Genomic DNA, 14,288 nt, shown 5'->3' with positions numbered 1-14,288 from the left:
CTTGAATCATTTATAGGGTGTGTGTGTGACCACAGGAGCGGTGCCTTTGCACAGAGAGAAATGACTGAGAACAAGAGTACAGAACGACTGAGCAAGCAGGGTGCCTGTGATAGTTCAGGGCTGACTTTGCAGCTCATGGCAGTTCTCTTCACATGCTCCAAACTCTTCTCCTTGGGGCTTGGTTCCAATGCAGCACAGCCCATACCAGCCCGTGGTGCAACAGCAGCGACTTGGGTACCTTCACCAAAAAAAGAACAGCCATACTGACTTCTGCTCCACTTAACCCCAGAACTCTGCAACAGCTGAGAATGTTTTGCTTCCATTTTTCTCTAAGTGGAATTTTGTCTCATCCAGGCAAATGCCACCTCTTCCCTCACTCTACCATCTTTTGTTGGAGGGCTACTCATATTCTACACTCTCAGTTCCTGCTTTTCTTCTTTTGGGGGAAAACATTGACCCAAACAAGTCCTGCTGCACTCACATTCCAATGTTGCACTTTCGCAGGAGAAAAAAAACTGCAGACAGTGTGTCTTATTTTCAGTGAGCCAAATTAACCAATTTCATAGAAAAAGATAAAAGAGCTGAGGATTATGGAGATTTTAAAGTGAGAAGTAAACACTTTTTCTTGTACGTAAGGTGTGGACAGAGACCTGCAAGCCACTGAGAACAGCTCCGACTAACCTATGTGAGCGACAGCAGCAAAGCAGGAGCTGTATCTGCAGCACAGGTGGCAGGGCTCTGCTTTTGTTTTCCCAACATTGCAGAGAGAAGAGAGAGAGATCCGGTGGATTTGCTGGTCATTCAGGGAACATTTTAATCAGAACTGTTCCTGTTTACAAGGACTTGAAGTGTCACCACCAAAAATAGTTTAGACTTTCAGAATGAGCGAAATGCATAAAGATCTATTGTGGAAAAAAATGAGGAAAAGAAGGGGACATGGTTCCCCACTGCAACAGCCCAAGGAGAGCAAAAGGAGAGAGCCATAAGTGGCTATTCAAACATCCAGGCAGAGATGGGAAACACGGACCTGAAGAACCAGAAGAGGGGATCCCCAGAAGAACCGAAAGCAGAGGGGTGTTGTGATCACACCAACTGCTGGAAAAGGGGCTGTGGGCAGAAGCAGAATTGTCTTTGTGTATTAGCATGGACTGGAAAGGAGAAGCAGCATGGAAGGCACAGCCACATCGGGTCTGAATCCTAACAACAGGAGGAAGAAGAATCTTAGTGGAGTTTACAAAGCTGAGATGGGCAATATTCACATTTTTAAAAATATGAATGTTCCAATTGTTTTTGTTTGCACTTTACTAACATTTTATTTTTGTGTGCGTTTTCTTCAGTGTTTTCCCTTCCTTTGGTGGTTATGATACTGTGCAACAGAAGCAGCATTTTAGCAGCTGAGTGAAATACCTCGTGCCTTAAAGAAGCAAGCAGCAAACTGGAGAGCACTTTAAGGAGACACGTATTAATGAATCAAGGAATGACACAGTCAGAAATAAGTTCATTTTTTGTGAAATATGAGAGTAGGCTTCCAGGGCTCTACCCTTTAGACAGCAATAAAATGCAGCAAGCTGTTTTAAATATATATTCATTGGCACTTCTTAGTGATCTGTAAATATTCTTTGTAATCTTTTAAGCTTCACAGCTAGAAAAAGAGTGAAAAAAAAAAAAAACAACCGTCCACCATTTCAAAATGCCAGCAGTGTGCTGGAATGGCTTTAGAGAAGACGACAGGCTTCTGGACCTCGGTGAAATCCAGCACACAGAACACTGCTAAAAATGAAAGCCAAAGCGTTCTTGGCACCTTTCCACCTGTAAGCATTCATTCATTTGAAAAATAGTATTCCTTAGAGAGGAGCAAGCTAGCAAAGAAAGGCAGAGTCACAGAAGGACAGCGCACAGTTTTCCACTTCCAACTGCACCCACAATTTCTGTGCACAGATCAGCACTAAAATAAATTTTGGATCAAGATCTGCCTGGCTGTAGGTGCTGCACGTAAAATTCTGCACCACGAGAATCAGAGTATTTCCAAAGCTGCAATTCGTTGGACACCAACAAGTAGGGATTAACAACCACATCGGAAATAATGAGCCTTGACAGATCTAGGGTTAAATACTTTAAAATTAGATCCTGCTGAAAGCTGAATCCTGTTGCTTAGCGACGGCTGCATGGGATGCTGCTGTCACTCCATGATGCTTCTCTGGGGAGTCAGCACTGCGCTCACAGAAGTGGGTTATGATTGGGTCAAGGTGACATCATGAAGCACGGCGGCAATATTTTTTTTAAGGTAGCTTGTAGCACCATCACATTCAGTACAATAGCTGTGTAGCCACTGAGAGGCTTAAAGAAACATCTGGCTTTTCTTTTGAAAGGGCTCTGCTCTACCAACACGGTACCTGCCTCAAGGAAGGGCTCACGGACCCCATGGAGACAGCAGGTTGTTCTGGCAAGCGTGCCATAGTCCAACACAACAGGTGGACTTTTAATCTTTTCCAATTACTCACAGCCAAAAGAAAAGAAAGATAAAATGCCTGTAATTTGTGGAGGTCAGGCTGTGCATATGGAGCACGGAATCCAACACCAGCAGCTCAAAAAACACATGCACAAAGCTCAGAGAAAGGAAAATGCATCCTTCCAGAAAATGACTGAAGAATCTGGTTTGCTGATTTCATGTGAGCTTCTAAAGCCAAGAACCTGCTGGATCTTAGTGAGAAAATACCAAAATACTGATTTAATGAAATAAAAAATGTGTTGCTTCTGAGGTTGGGCTGGTAGGGTCCAACCTGAGTCCATAGGCAAGGAAATGCCCAAGTAATGAATCACCACCACCTTTTTAGGAATGAATGCAAAAATGGTGCATCCAGTCCAACTGATTGTGCTGCCTGTTAGGTCTTGGGCAGTCAAGAATCAATAGAAATGGAGATTATGACAACCATCGTAAAAGCAAAGCTCAGCTGAACATCACAGCTTTAATAAAAGTCAACTGTCCTTTTGCAGATGCTGAAAGAGCTCACAAGTACTTGGTTGAAGTCGTCATTCTGACGACTCAGAGTATGACGACACCAAATGTGGCATCTCATAGGAGCAGAGGTGCTGAGGCCAGCTTGCAGAAAGCACTGGCATTCCTGAGGAGCATCCGTAGATCTTACCAGCGTGTGTCAGCATGCTGAATGCAAACCAGGACTGAGCTGAAAGAACCAGAAGGGTGGCTACATGAAATGCAGATCATGTCTTCCAAACGGAAAGCAAATGATCTTGGTTTGTTTAGTAGCTCAAGAGCCTAAGGAGGGGAATGATTGCTTTTGTACTGAGGCAATGAGAAAATAAGCACTCATGTTTAACGAAGCTCTTTAGACAAACACTGGCAGGGGATAGCTAATTACGTTAGCAGGAAACGGGCTGTAGCTGCGAGAGCAGGAAGCTTTCAGGAGAGCCTGCTTGAAGAACAGGGAGAACGAGAAACCCACTCCATCTGAAGACTGAAAACTTCAAGCACAGCTGGTACTGCTGTCTTATCTCAGATGCAAGAACAACTCACAGCTAAAAACAGGATTTTGTACATCCAGATACACTAGGGAGAGCTCACAACTTCGTTGGACTTTTACTGGTACTGTGATTATCACAAAGTGTGCCAGATATTCGCTGTTACACACACAGAACACTCAAATTAAGAACACATACAGGTATACAGAAACTCAACATCTAAGAAAGTATCAGCGTCAAATTTCGACAAGCATTGTCAAAAATAAATCCAATCCAAGAAGTCATTCCTGAACAAGTGTCCTTAAAATCCAAGTGGCATACCTGGGTAATTGCTTTGGTGAATGCTTTGTTCCAGGAGCTGCAGCTCCACACAGAAGATAATTCCCAGCAAAGTTGTCACAGAGGAAAATGCTTTCTGACATTTAACAACAGGACTGTGAATGAAAACTGGATGTCATTAATACGTGATTCTTAGCTGTGATTTTGTCCAAGAAAAGTAATTTCTCTATGAACTACACTGAAGTGAATACTTACACAGTTCTGCTCCCACCTCCTGACTGCTCTGCTCCCCAGGCACTGGGAGGAGTTCATGCACATGCGCTCATCCAAGCAGCAGATCTGTCCCGTTGGCAGGGTGTGAGCTGAGACAGGTGGAGAAGGGATGGGAGCATTTTGCTCCTGCTGCTGGAGGAGGGTGCTGCTACCGGTATGCCTTCCATAAGGCCTTAGGGATAAAGATGCAACGGGCCCTGCCGACCACAGCTAAAAGGAAATACTGAAAGAGCATCAAGTGAGAACTATGAAGCTTTATCCAGGGATATGCTCTTACAGTTATCCATCCTATACTGCGTTGCTGATCTATAAGTGCTACACAAGCAGCTTAACTGTAGCAACACGGATAAAGAACAAAATAGTCATAGATAATCATCAGAAAACAGAGTTGGTTTGGGTTTTTTTTTTTGTTTTTTTGTTTTTTTAACCAAAAAGCAAAATAGCAAGGTGAGATGTCTCACACAAGGACAGAAGGTGTGCAGTAGCATTCCAGCAGTTTCCAAAATGTCAGAACATTCCTTGAGTTTCATTAAATTCCAGCATTAATAGGATATTCTTCAAATATTACAGCCAGTTATGGATGAACTTGCCTGAAAACAGATCCTCCTATGTGTTACCATACAGATTACTTCCACATGCACGCCACATTCTTAACCAAGCAGAGACCTACAGCCAATTACATTTGCTTTTGGTTTTTTTTCCAATCCAACCCACTCTTGTGGAGCAGATTTAAAGGAAAGCAGAGGACTCTCCAAGCACCCTTTGGGACTGATACCACCACCTGTAGATAAAGAGAGAACGCAGCACTTTGTTTGCAATGCCATTTATTTTATAAAAGCCCCTTTGATCTTCTGAATGAAAAATGTGGGCAGAAAAGTCACAAATGTTATAAAACAAAGTTTATTCTGCAATATTTTGTCATAATGAATTGCATCTCTTTGGTAAAAATAAACTTTATAAACATTTTAATTAACAGAGATTAGCATACAAAAAACTAAACTTCTGTAAATATTCTTTAAAACGGGTAAAGGACTAAAGTGGAGGAAAGAGGGTTAGAATTGGTCACCTACAGGCAAAATTATCCTAACCAAACCCAAGGACGCTGCTTATGCTACATCAGAAACAAGCAAGAGGGAACATTTTAAAAACAACTCTGGTTCATTTGATCAGAAAGCATTCTTACAATTCACTTTTAAATAAATAATAGTTACAATGAATTGGCAATTATAAAATGTTTTATATCACTATATGGCAGCAACATAATACTTTTAATTATGCACTTTTTAGTTTGAAGAAATGTACACTCATAAAACAGACTTGGTAATGGCACTGGCAGTTAGTTGTGAAGAATGTGCTTTAAGATAGAATGGCAGGTGCAACATTTAAAATATTCTATGTCTTCTTTCCAATAAATATTTTGACTACACCGTTATTCACACGTGTGAGCGCAGTTTGCTTTAACCAAAGCTTTTCCTTTTCAGCCTAATGAGAAGCTGCAAACTAGGCGACCTCCATTTTAAAACTGGATTTTAAAACATTTGAGGCAAGTTTCACAAAAGCAATAATTTAGTATCTGGGTCTGAAAGACCAGCACAGGTTTGTACAGCATCCACATCACAATTTACCCAAAAGCAGAGCAGCCTCCCTTCCACACCAGTCCTGTGCACTTCTCCACTGCGTTTAAAGGAATGAAGGTGGTTCATTAATACTTCTGTTGCCTTTTAACTGCTGTTAAAGTATATTTGAGTCAACCATTGGCATGAACATTTTACATATGTCACTAAAGAAAACCAACCCACCAACAGTCAAAATAACTTTTAATTATACTCCATTTATACTATATACACCAGGGTCTTTAACTCAGGTGGCAAACAAACCCAAACCCCATTCTAGCTATGGAAGCGAAAGGAACCGCAACTATTCTGACCTTCAGTTCTCTCCTGCTGAAAGCTGTGAGGATGGATGCAGCTTTCTCTGTTAGCTGCTCACCAGCACAGGTTTATTGCTTGTTGCATATGGTCATTAAATGCACTGGTAGCTTCCCAGTCCCACACGATCACCTGCTTCAGGGTGAGCCATGGCACAGCCATGCTCCTAGTTAAGTATTAACCCCCTCAGGTTTTATCCAAGGCCAAAAGCAGCTCAGAATCAAACCCAGCCATGGAGCTGATATTGGCACGTTTTCCCAAGTGACCGGACATTGACCTGGCTTTCCTTGGAAGCCAGAGAAGAGTTGCAACCAACTCCAGCATGAGCCGTATGGCACCCTTCTTCAACAGCACCCCACTGACGTCACGGCACCGAGCAAAACTCCTGACTGCTAACAGCATCTCTCTGTAGGTGAATCCTCATTCTCTGCACTGATGCAGACTCTGCCCTTTGCAGTATTCAGTCAAAACGCCAAAGCAAACTATGAGCAAAAAGTAATTCCGCTGAGCATTCACATCTGCACTTCCCAAAATCCTAAGAACCACTGCATTTATCTGCAACTTTCTTTCAAATAGCGAATTTCTCCCCGCTATTCATCAGTACCATCCAATATCAGATCTAATTGGCTAATGCACCACTTGTGATATCCAGAAGACATACACATCTGTACAAACATTGTCCTGTTACAGTGTAGACTAATGGGTGTTAACATGAAGTAGGAATGCAGCAGAGTTCTTCCCTTTCAAGAAATAAAACAATTCATTCTTAAAACAGAAGTGATAGGGGGAAAAAAAAAAAAAAGGAAAAGACATTTTCTAGTGTTTGTGCTTTAAAAAGAAAATTGGCTTTGAATTCCAAAACATGCTACAAAAGAACCTCAGATATTTCAGGCTTGATCCTACAGCCATGAAATCAGTGGGAGCACCACTATTGTCTTCAAGAGGCACTGAACCAGGCCCTTAGAGCAACAGACCCTCAGCAGCATGGCTGTATTCGTATTTAAAGTAGACGTTTATGGCAGTACTCATGAAAAGATTGACAAATAAGAAAAAACACTGATCTCTAAAAGGCCTCCAAAGAGCCAGAAAAGCATTCCACTAAGGATGGTTACCTTTTGGCTGAACCCAGCACCGTTTTCAACCACCGAAACAGCTGATGCTGGTTTCCTACTTCTAATTCTTACTCAGCTTTGCCCAAGAACTGCTGGAAACAACAACGTGTCAGCTGAAAACTTTATGGCACATCGCACTGCCCTTCAGAAACACGAAAGATGACCGCCTATATTGTCTAAGATTCTGAAACACACTTAAGGCATCCTTATTGTTACAGCACAGTTAAAACCCACCCTAACAGCACTGAGTACCCATTTTTGGGCAGAAAACCTTTCTTCTTTAAAGAATAAAACAACAAATCAATAAAAGATCAGAAACCAGCACTTATATAAAATAAAGAGGAAGAAATTCACCATAACACTAATTTTTTTTTTTTTTTTTTTTTTGGCCAAATGATGTGTGGGAACTCTACAGATTCTTTTATTGCAAAAATGAATTGTGAAGGAATTCCTTCCCAAAACAGAGAGCTACTACAGACATCCAAGGGGCAAAGGCTCGCCTTGCTTGTTAGATGCACTGTATGTGGCAGGTCTAAAGGATTCACAGAACAGAAGGCACGCTGATCTGGGAAACAGAGTACGGACAGCCAAAAAACACAAATTGCTTTTCTGTGTTCAGTAATTCAAAAGGAAGCTATTTGGCTTTGTTTCAGGTTGGGGGTGAAATTTCTCTTGTCAGCGGTCATTCATGACCGAACCACCTAAAACCTCTACCTTACTTCCAGTTTAACAGCACGAGCTGCTGTTCTTTATTCTGAGTCCATCTCTTCCACTGGGGAGCAAGGCAGCAGATGTGGCAGTGGGACAGCAGCAGAACTTCTGCTCGTGCTCTCAGACACATGGTCTGATTATCAGGTGGTGGTACGTGGAGCCTGGAGTTGGACTCAGTGATCCCTATTTTTCCCTTCCACCTCAAGATATTCCACAGTTGTACGATTCTACTACATGTTCAACAGTGGCAGTGATAAGAGGACATCAAGCTTGGAAAGCAGCTTTCACTGTAGGCTACACCCAAGATGTGTGCACATCTGTAACAAAATGATCCCTAGCCTCTGCCCCCCAGGACATTATGTCTTAAGATGGAAAAAACAACAACAACAAAACAACCAACAGGTTCAGGAACCTGACCTGCAGACAGCAGGCTGGCAGTGAGGGTACAAGCAGGAAAGAAAAATAAAGCAGAGGGTGGCACCCACCTCAGCTGCCCCTTGTCCACTCTGCCTGGGAGGGCTGTACTCCTTCCCTCTGCCCCTACCTACAGCTTGCTGAGAGCACCTCCTGCAGTGGTGCAATTTTCAGACATCGTATTGGATGGGCTGAAAACTGCAGCCACTGGGAGCTACCTCTGCAGCATTTCCACTGAAGAGCAATTAGAAGAGCAGAGAGGAGCACATGGGAGGAGGTAATTCAGGCCAGAACATTTCTTTTTTTCCTTCTTTCTTTCCTTTTCTTTTTTCTCCTCCTTTCTGAATCTTTACATGGAAGTCAGAGCCCTTAGACAGGGCAAAATTCACCTCTGCAGATGACGCCAGCAGCGATGTCAACATGAACCATAACATGCATCTGAGCAAATAACTCCAGAAACAAACAAACAAAAAACAATTAAAAAAAAAGGAAAAAAAGAAGGAAAAAAAGTGATCATTAAGAAGTATGCTTTCAGGTTTTCACAAGTCATGCATCTCTTCTAATCTGATTTTTTTTTTTTTCTTTTTAGGCAGTGATTTAAAAATAAATGGCTAAATTACAGTTAGTGCCAAAAATAAAAAAGCAATGAGTCCTCTTATGGCTTTGATCTCCCTTGTGAAGGGTAAAAGTAGAAGAGTATTGCCACAATTAAAAAAAATATATGTATATATTCAACATTGACAAACATACTATTTTTTCCTTTGCTTGTGACTGTGGGTCTTTGCAGTACTTATTAAGGAACCCAAGCACGTTTGGATGCCAGCAAGGTGGAGCAGGGACCCCGCTGCTTCTTTCAGCTCCTCATCAATTTCTTGACACAACTCCTTGAGCGCTTTGTTGCTAGGCTGACTTTTCTCAGAGGTATCTACACAAGGTTGTGATGCATAGCCACTGTCTCCAAGAGGATCGTCTTCGTAGTCAACGTCTGTATCCACTTCACTGTGAAATCCTTCACTGCCATCACTTCCAGCATGGCTGTTCTTGGAGATAAATTCATACACCTCATCAACAGAGGACAAGGAAGACACACTGGACCTAGATGCACAACGCTGCGAGCCCAAACTGCTAGCACTGTAATTATGATCCTCCTTCGGATCAATATTGGTGGCTGCAGAATCATTTTCTTGCAGATTTATGGAACTGGAAGGATTAAACGCACTGCCGTAACTCCTCTTCTTAGGTGTCTTCAGAGACTGAGGTTTCTCACCTATTAAAAATTAATTCCATCAGTAAGCATACATTCAGTAAGCATAAACTCAATCATTTTTGAAAAAAAACCATGCTTTGGCTGCTGATTGCAAAGAATAAGCTGGAAGCTAGCACTAACAGAGAGCTAGAATTTCTTGTGCACATTTCCTGCCATCCATGGAAGACAATGGTCTTCAGCTAATCACAGATAAAAGATGGAGAAACAGAGAAGTAGTTAAGAGCATCTTCTTAGCATCTAGTACAGAAAGGGCAAGGGAAGAGCTTTACACACAAGAAAAAAAAGGAAAAAAGAGAAGGTGGTTCTATAAAACTGACGCTAGCAGAAAGAATGATCAAAACAGTTTTGCTTCTTGACTCTCCTTACCACTGGTGAGATCCACCACTTTAAAGAAAACATTTAGCCACAGAGTAAAGGAAAAACCAGTAAAATGGCTTATGCTTACAGTCTAGCATCCCTTGTTCTATTGAAGTATTCAACAGCATCATCGCAGTAGCAGCATCAATATCAGATTCTGCAAAGGAAAAGCAGCAAAATGTTACAACTTGGGAAGGACTGACAAAATTAGGTCTTTAGAACACACGAAAAATAAAAATATATCTACAGACATTGGTCTGCTATGAAGAACAGCAAAACAAGTGTCAGGATTCAGACCCAGCATGATTCTAATATGGTAAAAAATTAAGGCACAGTGATCCAAAGTGGCACTGTATGAGCAATGTGGCTACAGAATGGCCATGTATCTCAAGTATGATAACTCTACTAATGCCAAACTCTTGCTGAATTCTTACTTAACTGAATTCACATAACCACATCTGAAGCCAAGAAACAGCAACATTAATCAGATGCTCAAGATGATGATATTACAAACAAAAGCCACTTGTTGATAAAGAAAGATAACGCATATGGCAAAACAGGGCACCTAGTCAGCTTCATACCCTCATCCTCTGAATGAACGCACAAGACTGGAGAATGCTGTTAAACACAGCACTAATTCAGCACACATTTTCTGCTTCCTATTACCTTAGCACAAAGTGCCCTCTTCACAGGATTTTTCACACTACCAACATGTAAAATGGAGCAAATAGAGAAGACAAAAAGGGAAAAAGAGCTGCTCCATCTAGAAGATATAGAGATATGCATAAGAAATAGGCAATTGAAAAAGATTCAGATGAACAGCAGTGATTTAGTTATGGTGACAAACTACTTGTAAAACGCTGTTCTTTGCTGCACTGAATGGATTACAAGCAGAGAAGTGGGGCTGGAAGAAAACGTCCTGGAAAGTGCCAGCATTAAGTGGTCTCTGCATCCTGCTCAGCTGCTGCTGAAGTGAAACATCAGCAATGCCATTTGCAGTCCATCCCCCACTCCACTACGTGCATTAGCTGTGTAACCGAACTTCAGTGGGACTGAATTTTGGGAGGGAGACTGCAGAATTGCCAATTTGATTTCCTTACCCTACACAACTTTTGACAGCCTCACTCCGCTCAATGGGAAATTTGAAGAACACCATGTTGGCTTTTATTAACACGGAAAGTGAATGAGCTGCTGCTTCCAACACAGGTTGTAAGACATACACCTTCCCCATTATTTTCTATCATTTTTAAATCAATATACTTAAAGGTCTTGTTCCACTGCACTTGCAAGATGTTTTTATCTCTGATTTAGCAGTAACGGAGCAACTGAACTGACAAGTCATAATTCACCATTTATGGTGCAACTGACAAAAAGAAGTAAAATCTTCAACAGTTACTTTCTTTCACTTTCCATAATCAGAAAATGAGACAGTCTGACTCCTTGCTTGCCATCAGACTCCTTCCAACAAACAGTGTTGGTACAGAAACACCACCCTGACACACTGACAAGTAATGGGAGGCACTAATGAAACGCTACAACCTGCAAGTTGTGTTTCTGAATCACAGAATTATTAAGGCTGCAAAAGATCTCTAAGATCATCACATCCAACCCCAACCCGCTCCCACCATGCTCACCAGTCCCTATCCCTCACTGCCACATCCCCACAGTTCTTGAACACCTCCAGGGACTTTGACTTCACCACCTCTCTGAGCAGCCTGTGCCACTGCATCACTGCTCTTTTGGAGAAAAAGTGTTTCCTAATATCCAACCCAAAACTTCCGTGGCACAATTCAAGGCCATCATCTCTCACTAGTTTCCTGGGAGCAGAGGCTGATCCCAGCCTTGCCACAATCTTCTTTCAGACAGTTGTAGAGAGTGGTAAGGTTTCCCCTGAGCATCCTGTTCCCCTGACTGAACACTCCCAGTTCCCTCAGCTGCGCCCCCAGACTTGTGCTCCAGGCCCTTCATGGTTTTGTTGCCCTTTTTTGAGGACACTCCAGGGCCTCAGTGCCTTCCTTGTAGTGAGGGGCCCAAAACCAAACACAGTGCTTGTGGTGTGGTCTCACCAGAGCTGAATACAGAGGGTCAATCACCTCCCCGGTCACGCTGACCGCACTATACATACATTCTGCATGCTAGCATCCCCAAAGAAAAAGGAGGGAGTTGTGCAGCAACTTCTTTCATCTTGAAGAATTACCAGTGCTCCTCGTCACCATTATAATGTCTTGGCTTTCCTGGCAATTGCTTTGCTTGAGCAAGTATTTCTCAAATCTGTCTTTGGACTCACCAGCAAAATCACTGAGAGAGACCTCTTGTACGCTGTGTAGAGCCCTGAGCATCCTAGGTCTGCTCAAGCAAACATATTCCTCCTTCAGTACTGCATGAAAGCAAGCAGGGACATCCACCAGCTCTGCAGCAGAAAAGAGTGCTTCCTTACCACCACAGCACAGCCAGAACCCCTACATCAATGTGGTCACTATCACCTGTGGGACAGGCTCTGCCTTTAAAGCCTTGGCTCTGCTGCCCAAGCAGTGCTTCTGGTTTGTGGCTGAAGACTAAAAGCAGCCTCTCACCTCAGCAGAGCTGGGCGTCCTGTTGCTGCAGCCCTGCTTTGTTGATGGCATTTTATTATGCTTCTGAAAGAGCTCTAACAACAACACAACAACAAATTAACCAATGCACACTTTCTCTTGGAATCAGCTGTTTAACATTTGAGCACAATTCACCTCCCAGCACTTTATTTTTGAGGAGGACAAACCGTCAGTGGATTTATCTTTATTAGTGAGGTACAAGACCTGCCTCTAAAGAAATGTGGTGATATCCCAGTATGCTGCCTAGCTCCTTTCTGGTGCGAAGGAGCAATACAATGTTGTAAAACAAGGAAAACTGTACAAGCACATATGGGAAAATGAAGTAATCATCTCCTGCCCAGCAGCTGTTGCTACTTCTATTTGCATTTGTCTATCAGTGAAAAACAGATTTCCATCTTAAATTCACCCCTTTTTTTTTCTTTTTCTTTTTAAAATCTTATTCTGGTGTGCTGTTCTTCCTCATGGAAAGTGAAAGCACGGCCAACTCCTCAAAGCCTTTAAAATCTATAAGAGTACGTAGATACCAGTGGGCTGAGGAAGAGGATATCAGGAAGACAGCAACACTGCATTCAGCAAGAATTCCCTGAAAATAAACAGTAAAACAACCCAAGGGACGCAGAGGTGAGCACACCAGCTAGTTACAGATGTAAATTACACACAGCCCTGAGTTCTGCTTCAAACCATATTTCAGCAGGAAGCTGCTCCTCCCAAAGCTTCAGCAAGGCACCTTCACCTGCAGGTGTCCACACTAAAAAACAACTCATTCCTTCTTAGGAGCAGCCCCCCTTTGGTTTTGTCTGTGCTGCAAAAGTGGCTACATGGACATCCCCTACTTAGCTTGCATGCTGCTGCTGGTGTGGCTGTGACAAGGGGTGCAATTCTGCAGCTGCCAAGAACGACTGTACTGAACAATGCTACATCACCTCAAGTCCTAGTGCTGCCTACTGCACAGGCAACCAAGAGGGGTGGGCATGTCATGGAACATCCTTCAGACATCTGCAGTCACCTGCACTTAATGTGTTAGATGGGGAAATGGATTGTACTATGGAGTTCTAGCTATGGCCAGAAGAGATCATAGAATCATCATAGGATCCATTTAGCTTGGAGAAAATCTTCAAAATCACCAAGCCCAACCATCAGCCTAACCTACTGAGTCCCATCACTAAACCATGTGCCTTCATGCCACCTCCTCACATCTGTTAAACACCTCCACAGACAGGGACTCCAGCACTTTACTTGGGCAGCCTGTTCCAGTGCTTGACTATCCTTTAGTTAAAAACTATCCTTTAGGCAAAGAAATTATTTCTATTGTTCAACCTAAACCTCCCCTGGCACAACTTGAGGCCACTGCCTCAATCCTATCACTTGCCACTTGAGAGAAGAGACTGACCCCCATCTTGCCACAACCTCCTTTCAGGCAGGTGTAGAGGGCAATAAGCTCTCCCCTCAACCTTCTCTTCTCCAGACTAAACTGCTCCAATTCCCTCAGCCACTCCTCACACGTTTTGTTTTCCAGTTCCCTCACCAGCTTGGTTGCTTTTTTCTGAATGTGCAACTCAGAGTCTTATAGTGAGAGGTCCAAACCGAACACAGGTGAGGCCTCACCAGTTAAGTTCAGAGCGAAGGTCACTTCCCTTGTCCTGCTGGCCATGGTATTCCTGATGCAGGTCAGGAACCACTGACCTTCTTGCCCACCCGGGGACACTGCCGGCTCATGTTCAGCCACCATTAACCAGCATCCCCAGGTCCCTTTCTGCCGGGCTGCTTGCCAGGGTGCTCTTGTTTGAGCCTACACTCAATCCCCTCAACCAGACTGCTGATAAAAATATTAAACAAAACTAGCTCCAAGCCAGAGCCCTGGGGAATGCTGGTAGTG

At 42.9% G+C, this 14,288-nt stretch overlaps 1 protein-coding gene across 8 annotated transcripts in view; it reads right to left on the bottom strand.

The window, feature by feature from the left end:
* Nucleotides 1-4,839: 4,839 nt before the first annotated feature.
* FOXN2 (forkhead box N2) overlaps nt 4,840-14,288 on the bottom strand; it is a 96,865-nt gene continuing 87,416 nt past the window's right edge. For all 8 annotated transcript variants that reach the window (XM_048934777.1, XM_048934784.1, XM_048934778.1 and 5 more), the window contains 2 exons: nt 9,910-9,978; nt 4,840-9,464 (listed from right to left, as the gene is read on the bottom strand). In XM_048934777.1, the coding sequence (XP_048790734.1) occupies nt 8,947-9,464; nt 9,910-9,978 (587 nt within the window). In that variant the 3' untranslated portion in view covers nt 4,840-8,946. The remainder of the gene's footprint in view (nt 9,465-9,909; nt 9,979-14,288) is intronic.

This window comes from Lagopus muta, chromosome 2, assembly GCF_023343835.1.
Source record: "Lagopus muta isolate bLagMut1 chromosome 2, bLagMut1 primary, whole genome shotgun sequence".
NCBI lineage: Eukaryota > Metazoa > Chordata > Aves > Galliformes > Phasianidae > Lagopus > Lagopus muta.
The sequence above is the reverse complement of the archived record's forward strand: the minus strand, read 5'-3'. Positions and strand labels throughout refer to the sequence as shown.